This window comes from Seriola lalandi, unplaced genomic scaffold (genome assembly GCF_002814215.2).
Source record: "Seriola lalandi dorsalis isolate HSWRI2012SDOR001 ecotype SW California unplaced genomic scaffold, Sedor1 jcf7180002049781, whole genome shotgun sequence".
Taxonomy (NCBI): Eukaryota; Metazoa; Chordata; class Actinopteri; order Carangiformes; family Carangidae; genus Seriola; species Seriola lalandi.
The window spans coordinates 8,436-17,748 of NW_019520334.1; the positions used below are offsets into that span (position 1 = coordinate 8,436).

Consider the following 9,313-nt stretch of genomic DNA (forward strand, 5'->3'; position numbering starts at 1 on the left):
ATTACAGCAGCAAAGTGAACAGTATACAGAAAGAAAAACTGCAAAATGACAATATGAAATACTTAAAAAAGATAAATAGTCTGGTACATATTTTTCTCTTTGGTGTAGTAAACAAAAGAATCACACACTGAGATGGTAAACATTTATTACATAACGATAAGACAGCAAAAAAGTTGTATATTGACATTTTAAATAATGAAGCAATTAAATAATAAAACTTGAAGACACATACACCAGACTTCAGATCAAACTCATAGTAAATGATCCAGATCTAGCCCCCAAAATATTATGGCTTCTTCCCTGCCCCATTTCCCATCACTCCATCCAGTTCCGTACTTTTTGTGTAATCCTGCTGACAGATAAACAAACAGACAGGGTGAAAACACAACCTCAGTGACAAAGGTAATAATGAAATAATGACAACGAAACAATGAAATGTCCTCACTTCACCGTCTGGACGAGATAACCTGGGTTACACGTTTAGGCGAAAACACCAACTGTCATAACACAGGGGATTACATGTCCCAAATAAAAATATATTTCTACATTCCCGTCCCTATAAGTCTGTTGTAGTAGTACTCTGGATAAATCCTCTTTATATAGAACCACATTAGACGATAGAACGCATTAGATCATTAAAAACCTAAGTAAATGAATAGGCAATAGTAATCGCCAAATAGACTCCCCCCGCGCAGTATGAGAGAATGCCGAGGTCCAAGGCGCGCTCAGCGGTTTGGCGCTACTGTGTGTCCGGGGTTCGGTTCGCTCCAAAGCAGCGGCTGCACCGACGTTTCCCTCTCTCAGCCTCGGTCTGAAGCCTGGGACGTTCATGGACAGTCATGTCTCAGGAGGAAAATGCTGTTTCAGAGGAACTTTTCAAAGATGTCAAATTCTACGTGGTGGGGGACATTGACCAAAAGGTGAGCCTCTGGACGTTAGCTTCTTGTAGCTAAGTATATAGCATACCGACTAGCTAGCACCATTCAATGTGAATGAGGTGCTGCAAGACAAGCTAACTAGCTAAGTAGCTAAATATGTGGCTGACTAGACCAGAAACAGTGAGTTGACACTAAAGTTTAGCAGCGTCCCTGCCTTGTGTCTTGTACCGGTTTGTGTTTGTGATACTCGTGGACTGTAAATATTTTGTACAGAAGCTGCTTAGCACTGTACTTTAGCATTAGCACAGATATTTAGCTGGAAGCTTACAGGCTGCGGCTTATCTCGCTAAGCTAGTGCTAAAGCTGGTGTTTGTTAGCTCGTTTTTTTCCAAACTCTGGGTACCACCTCTGTCAATGACCTCTGCGCTGATGTGACGCGGGGTGAAACATGTAAATGTAAATATATAACCGATCAGACTCTGTCTGCAGCAACCTGTCACTGTTAGCATCCTGCTGCATAGTGCGCCGCGTACTGCGCATGTGTGACCGCTGTTTCGGTCGTCTTTATTGGCGACCTGTGGCACAGAGCTGGATTCCTGCCAAATAGTGACCCCAAGTCCCTGTTTGAGATATTTTTGCATGTTTCATACAGAGACGCATGAATCTGTTCATCTACAACTTAGTACTGTAACTTCTTACTAACAATTGGTGGGACACAACAGCGTTGTCAGGTGATACGGCAGCTTGTCATGTTATTGCTCAATAGAAAGAACAGTATGAAAACAATCAGTAAAGTACTTTTCATCAGAAATGTCAAGCTGCTTTTGGAGATAAGTTCCAGATGTTAATGGATCACATCCTGTTCTGTTTGTGTAAAGTTTTCATACCTGACTGGCTGCTGAAAAACACTCTCACTGCCCTTCTTTTTGCCCTTGCCCCAGTCGGAACAGTGACTGGATCAGATCTAAGACATAAACAAGGCCCTCGCTAACAAATTGATGCCTTCAGTAAGAACAATGTGAGGATGTGTGAAGCCTGAGATAGAGGGTCTGTGACAAAGCAGCTGCTACATGCAGGACAAAGAAGATAAACATCAGGGTTTAGAGAGCACTGAACTGAACACTGAGCTGTGACAGACACTTTGTTGAACCCCTGCAGTCTTTGAGATCCATTCATTCAATAGCCTCTAAAGATTTGAACGTGAGTAATAGACATGTAACCACTTACTATATCATCACACAAGAGAGATGCTGTCGGTAATGTGTGACGGTGATTTATCGATTTGTTTGCTTCATGTAACTGGAAGACCTTCTGCAAATGCGTTGTTCGATCAGTCAAGCAGGTAATGTTGCTTTAAAGGAGGCGGGGTTGAGCCAGGTTCCACTTGTTTGTGACCTTGTTCAGGTGTAGAGGAACACAGATGTCTCTTTGACATGATGGAGGACGCATCGACCTGAACGTACACTAACTTGCATACAGAAGAACACAAGTATCTTTACTGTGTTGAAGTTGGTTTTCAAATTCAGTTCTACTTTTCTCTTTGATACAGAACTTTGAAAACAACTCCTCAAACTGACGTTCAGAGGAAAACCCTGCTTCTCATTTTAAAACCTGCTGAAATTATCACGTTCTTTCCAACACCTCATGACTTATTTTCTTCAAATAATATACCTCATATCTAGTAGAAGTTGAATGTTAGGATGTTGAACTGCCATCAGCTCCTGGAAGAGCTTCGAGTATGTTTAGAACATTTGTGTTTTGCTACTATCTGTTAACTTTCTATTATATGATCTTTGGCATGCCAAAGTGTCCATGGGCAAGATATTGAACCCCTGAATTGCATAGCCATAGAATTGCATTGACCCTTTACCAGTGTTGAGTCTGGTGTTGTGGGAAGACAGTCCGGACTGAAGTAGAGTCTGACTGAATGGTCCGCTGATGCTCCAGGTGGTGCAGCTGCTGAAAGCGGGAAAAGGGAAGGAGGTGTCCTACAATGCCCTGGCCACCCACATCATCGCAGAGGACGGGGACAACCCTGAGGTGGGCGAGTCCAGAGAAGTTTTTGACCTGCCCGTTGTCAAGGTAAGAGTCATGCCAGATTTAAGCTGTGTCAGACTGTGTGTCCCTCAATGTGCATTTTTATTATTTTTTTTAAATTCTATTTTGAAATTTTTTAATCATTATCATGTCTCCTACGGCTGTATGTTTTCATTTGGTGGGTGGGGTTTAAACCAGCAGCTCCTATGTCTGTCAGGTAAAATAAAGCTACACCCAGCAGCTAGTTAGCGTAGCTTAGCACAAAGACTGGAAACAGCTGGATAACAAAAAAAAGCACATTTCCCAAAATGTCAAAAAAATAATTGAATGCACAGAAACAGAAATGTGCTGATGGTTATTCACAGCCTGCGAGAGGTAATGGTTTTGTTTTTTGACCACAGTCAGACAGTGAATGAGAAAGATTTAACCTTTTGCTCCCTTTATGTTTTCCAGCCGTCCTGGGTGATCCTCTCAGTCCGCTGTGGAGACCTGCTACCGTATCCTTCAACAAAACAACAATACAAGTGATTATTAATGTTTAGGGATTGCAAAAATCAGAGATGGTTTTCCAGAGAATTAATGGACTCAAATGTTTGTAAATATACAAGAATAAAAGCAGCTTTACGTTATTACAGTGTGTTACTTTAACCCTGAACACACCACAGAGTCACTGGATTCTCCCCAGAATCAGGACAGATCTTCTTTGGTGTGACAGCTTGTCTTCCCAGGGTAAGTGTGTACAGTGTGTAAGTTTACATATCTTCAGATTTGAAGAGCTACATCCAGTTTTGATGGTCCTGTATTGTGTGTGTGTGTGTGTGTGTGTGTGTGTGTGTGTGTGTGTGTGTGTGCGTACACACAGCTTCCAGATGATCTCAATGCCGTGTGGGCTTACGTTACCTTTTATGGAGGAGAATGTCAGCTTAACCTCAACAAGAAAGTCACTCACTTAGTGGTGAAGGAACCAAAGGGGGTGAGTGTGTGACCTGAAGGTGATCAGCACTAATTCACTCGACTTTCTGTCAGAATTATCGATCTTCACTGTCAGTGCTGATGTAGAAAAACAGATTTTGTAGATGAAATAAATGAAATGAAATGTGATGTTCACCTGAACAGATTCATCTGATTATACAATGTGTGTTTTTGTTGTATTTTTCCCTCCAGGCCAAGTTTGAGTGTGCCCTGAAACACCCTGGCATCAAGATCGTCACCCTGGACTGGATCACAGACTCTGTTAAAGGTGATGTTCCAGTCTGATGTAGTTTATGTTCAGGTCCCAGATTATACTGATTACACGGTGCTCTCACTGAGTTTTGTAGATGTGTGTCTGTAGGAGGGATGTCACGAGAACCGAGACTTTGGTACCAAGTTGATACCAAAACGTGACTGTACTTGTTTTTCTACAGGACTGTAGGTACTGGAGGTTCTGTAGATATAGGTACTGAAGACGTGAGTCTAACAGGACTGATGAGAGCAGAATAATAACACTACAGCTGTTCTAGTCTGACATCAAACTCAGGAGAGAAGAAGAAGACAGGCACAGTAAACAATAACAACAACATGTGGTGCAGCAACAGGTCGTTGTGTGTAAACGGTGTCACAGGAGGAAGCAGCTCAGAGACAGACATCATGTCTATACAACTGTTCAGGCTGAGTGAGTTTCACGTTATATCGGCAACATGTCGTCATGTTCACGTCCTGAAATGTTACTGTTACTGTTTGTGAATTATGACAGCTGACATCCTGTAACAACGCTCCACACAAACAACGTTCACAGAGGCTAACGTTAGCTTGTTTAGGCTAACATACAGACAGCTCACAACGTCAATGTAAGCAGCTACAGTCGTCAAGGTTCAGTCCGTCACAGTACAACACAGTTTTTAATGAATATTTTCACACCGTGATGTCTGGTATCGTGACATCACTATTCCATAGCAGAGCTACTAATAATCTACCAATTACTATCTCAATTAATCAATGAATTGTTTGGTCTGTCCAATGTCATAAAATAATGAATAATTCTGTTCCATTTTCGGTTCACAGACAAACAGACCAAACCTGAAATATAAGCAGTTTACTGTCAAACATGTCAGAGAAAATCCTCACACAGAATATTTGTTGTCGACTAATTGATTAATTGATTAATCAGTGTAGCTCTATAGCACTTATAATAAATGGTCAACTGATAAATGCGTCAGCTGAAAAATAATGTTGGACACCATCACTGCTCTGTGTAGTGACCCTCTACCTTTATGGTTGACATGAATTAGGTATAAATTATGTAAATGATTGAATGTAAGGTATTACGCAACATCTTTTGTTTTAAAGGCGTGAAACTACAATAATATATAATATGATACAAAACGACTGATTCGTTTCCTCTTTTCCAGACAAAAGCAAGAAGGATGAGGCGCTCTATCACCCCAGACTAACGTACGTGGAGCCTGAGGAAGAGGAGGAGAGCGAAGCAGAGTCATATGACCAGCACTCCCAATCAGATGGAAGCTACAGATCCCGGATGTCCAGCGGCGGCTCGTCAGGCGAGGAGTCCAGCCCCCGCAGACGACCAGGACCCAAAAAACTGAATTCTGTGTCTCCGACATCGCCCAAGAAACCGGAGCGCCGCAGCGAGCGCATGTTTGACGACTCCGATGATGACTCGTCCACAGAGAAGGAGGGTACCAACCTCAACTGGACGCCGGCTGAAGTCGTCACGCCGACACCGCCTATTCCGACCGGCACAGCCAGACGGCGAGGCGGGCCGCCTGGCAGCAAAGACCCGGTGTCATCTACAGGCAGTGGGCTCATCAACCTGTGTGCCACTGTGCCTCCTGTACCTGGCAGCGGAGGAGCCATACCTGCAGAGGCTCGCTCTGCTGCTGCTGCCATCAGTCACAGCACACAGCAGGGTCAGTATGTCAGGACTACATCCTGCGTGGTAATACTGACCTGTCAGGTGCTCCTGGGCTTGTGGAGCGTCACATTGTGTGATGTTGTAGCATTGAAGTGGAAATGTCGTCCATCCACCAAATACAGCAAAAAAAACAAGCTAGTTTTCGATTAAACTTCATTTAAAGGAGCTATGTGTAAGTTTTGCTATTGCTACATAGCTAACATTAGCATTAGCAGCTGAAAATGGTGCTACCAGCGTCATGTCGGCAACTGTGTTTGTCATTATTTCATGTCGTATTCTGATTGGCTGTTTGAGTCTAAGCAGTGGTCAGACTCACAGCGTGTCTGGGACTCCAGGCAGAAAGAGTCAGATCATCTGTAGCTTCTAAAAAGTGGATCATGGCTGTAAGTTGGAGATAAGTTGATGGACTTATGTATTAATGCTCCTGCTGGTTAAAGTATTAAGCAGAAATAATAATGAAATAATAAATCGTATAAATTCCCTGGTAATGTCTCTCTGGTTACAGCATGAATTTATGTTTGTGAGCGACTGTGTCCGGACGGTTAAGTTGGATTGAGTTTACACAATGTTTTACCAAATGTGTTACCAAAGACTGCAACACAGAAGTTCCTCTGCAGGTTGAGATTCTTTAGAAAGAAGGCGCAGCTTTTTATTTTTATGTTAGCCTACTTTTCTAAATGGATAAATGTTAGTTTTTGTTGTGCTCCTTGTTTCTAACCCAGAATCCTGCTGCTGAAGGTTTCACCTCTTCCCGTTTTAGGTCTGTCAGTTCCAGAAGGAATCCCTGGGTGGAGTCCAGCTGCGAGAACCCTCCGCAACATCACTAACAACTCTGACATGCAGCCAGCTAATCGACCTGCCAACGTTGCACACGTAAGAAATCCTAGTTTTAGGACAGGTTCTCCGTGTCTGCTGTCGCTGAGGCAACAAGAGCCACGTGTCAACACTGATATCATTCTGATGGAACTGAATATGGATGAGTGATGACCAGCATGAAAACACTCACATTGTTTGTGCCAGTGTTTTCTCTAACTTCTTTTTCTTTGTCCTCTGTTGCAGATCATCCAGAATCTGACAGCCAATCAGACAAAGCCACTGGAGCAGCAGCCTAATCAGAGCCACGCTCAGACCCCCAACAGCACCAACCCTCTTCTGTTCAGTCAGTCCAAACTGGCCGGCCAGCCCCTCACAGCAGAGCAGCAGCAACAGTTACTGCAACAACAACAGTCGCACCAGGCTGCCCAGCAGCAGCAGCATCAACCGCCACCACAGCAACCGCAGCATCCCATGATGCACCTCCAGCAGCAGCATCAGATGATGCAGCTACATCACCAACAGCAACAGCAACAACAACAGCAACAACATCAACAGCAGCAGCAGCCTCAGGTTGCGCAGCAACAAGGGTTCCCACAGTTGCCCCAACAGCAGCAACAGTTCCTGCAACAACAGCAGCAAATGCACCAACAGATGTTTTCGCAGCAGCAGCAGCAACAAGCTCTGCAACAACAGCTCCAACAGTTCCAGCAGCAGCAACGTATGCAGATGTTACAGCAGCAACAGCAGCAACAGCAGAATCAACAGCAGTTACACCAACAGCATCTACAGCAGCAGCAGCAGCAGCAACAGCAGCAGCAGCAGCAGCAGCATTTCCTACAACAGCAGCACATGCAGCAGATGCAGCAGCAGCAGCACCTGCAGAATCAGCAGCAGCAGCAGACTCTGCAGCATCAGAACCAGCAGGTCCTGCAGCAGCAGACCACCACGCTGCAGCCTCAGCTGCAGCAGCCTCCTCACGTCTCCCAGCTGTTTGGACACGAACTGGGACAAGAAAGTGAGTACAACCAGGCTGCACTGGGTTCTACTGGTCTAACACACTGGTCCACAGTGAAACAGTACTGTGAATCTGTGTTCGTATTTACATTTGGAACTGGTGGAAGAACAAAAGCTCTGTCGAGTTTAGGATTTATTTCTTGTCTTTATCAGGGATGGAAATGAATTTCATCATTCAGATGTCTGAAGTTCATTTAACCAGCTCCTCAGAGAGATAGAGAGACAGGGAGAGAGAGGGAACTAAAAGCGAGCGAGTGAGCATGTCTATGGGCAGAAGGAGAGAGGTGAAACTACAATTCTTACTTTATATTTGAGATGTGTATTAGAGCCATGTGATTGGACTACATCCATACTACATACTGTGTTGACTTGTGTTCATCCAGGTTAATGACGCCAGCAGATCGACAATACTAGCATTTAAAGTCACGTGGATACAGTTGCGTTAAGTTAAGTGGTTGACTGATCAATCAGCCAATCTTTGGTATTTTGAGATAATCGCCATCAGCTCTCGAAGCCGATTAGCGCTTCACTTGTGTCAGTTTCACTATTGTACAATAAAAATACTTTGAAGTTTGAACAGACAGATATTATTTGGAAAAGCTCTGATACTGGGCGAGAAAAAAGTCTGGTCTCAGGTGGAACTGAAACGGAGAAAAAGATCTTTAGATTTAGATCAATAAAAACTGCCTGTTACAGGGTGTGAGTTTAGATTCTGTTCTAGGTTCAGGTCCAGTTAAAAGGTCTTTAACTTGTTCTGCTCTAAACTTCAGTCCCACAGGACGGTTTCCTGCTCGGCTGTGTGTTTGCTATTGCTGACTACCCAGAACAGATGGCTGACAAACAGCTGCTGGCCACATGGAAGAGGGTAAGACAGTCACTCTGTCACTCAGTCACTCAGTCACTCTGTCAATCTGTCACTCTGTCACTCTGTCACTCTGTCACCCAGCCAACCGGTCACCCGGTCACTCAGTCACTCTGTCACCCGGTCACCCGGTCACCCTGTCACTCAGTCACTCAGTCACTCAGTCACTCAGTCACCCAGTCACTCTGTCACTCTGTCACTCTGTCACTCTGTCACCCTGTCACTCAGTCACTCTGTCACTCTGTCACCCTGTCACTCAGTCACTCTGTCACTCTGTCACTCAGTCACTCAGTCACTCTGTCACTCTGTCACTCTGTCACTCTGTCACTCTGTCACTCAGTCACTCAGTCACTCAGTCACCCTGTCACTCAGTCACTCTGTCACTCTGTCACTCAGTCACTCTGTCACTCTGTCACTCAGTCACTCAGTCACTCTGTCACTCAGTCACCCTGTCACTCAGTCACTCTGTCACTCAGTCACTCTGTCACTCTGTCACTCAGTCACCCTGTCACTCTGTCACCCAGTCACTCAGTCACTCAGTCACCCTGTCACTCAGTCACTCTGTCACTCAGTCATTCTGTAGCAGCAGTTTATGTTGTTGTTGATGATTTAAAAAAACAAACAAAGGTCACAGATGTTGTGTATTAGTTGATGTTTACTGAACTCCTCCCTCAGGTCATCCAGGCGTGTGGAGGTGCTGTCGACCCCACCTTGACCGTCCGTTGCACACACCTGCTGTGTGAGAGCCAAGTCAGCAACATGTATGTACAGGTAAGCATGCGTGTAAGAGCA

At 44.4% G+C, this 9,313-nt stretch overlaps 1 protein-coding gene across 1 annotated transcript in view; it reads left to right on the forward strand.

Moving 5' to 3' along the window:
- The first annotated feature begins 755 nt into the window (after nucleotides 1-755).
- LOC111648996 (PAX interacting (with transcription-activation domain) protein 1) overlaps nucleotides 756-9,313 on the forward strand; it is a 9,468-nt gene continuing 910 nt past the window's right edge. The window contains exons 1-11 of the mRNA XM_087171816.1: nucleotides 756-920; nucleotides 2,826-2,960; nucleotides 3,369-3,412; nucleotides 3,581-3,644; nucleotides 3,778-3,888; nucleotides 4,080-4,155; nucleotides 5,306-5,824; nucleotides 6,590-6,702; nucleotides 6,889-7,660; nucleotides 8,430-8,524; nucleotides 9,197-9,292. Of these exons, the coding sequence (XP_087027942.1) occupies nucleotides 840-920; nucleotides 2,826-2,960; nucleotides 3,369-3,412; nucleotides 3,581-3,644; nucleotides 3,778-3,888; nucleotides 4,080-4,155; nucleotides 5,306-5,824; nucleotides 6,590-6,702; nucleotides 6,889-7,660; nucleotides 8,430-8,524; nucleotides 9,197-9,292 (2,106 nt within the window). The 5' untranslated portion in view covers nucleotides 756-839. The remainder of the gene's footprint in view (nucleotides 921-2,825; nucleotides 2,961-3,368; nucleotides 3,413-3,580; nucleotides 3,645-3,777; nucleotides 3,889-4,079; nucleotides 4,156-5,305; nucleotides 5,825-6,589; nucleotides 6,703-6,888; nucleotides 7,661-8,429; nucleotides 8,525-9,196; nucleotides 9,293-9,313) is intronic.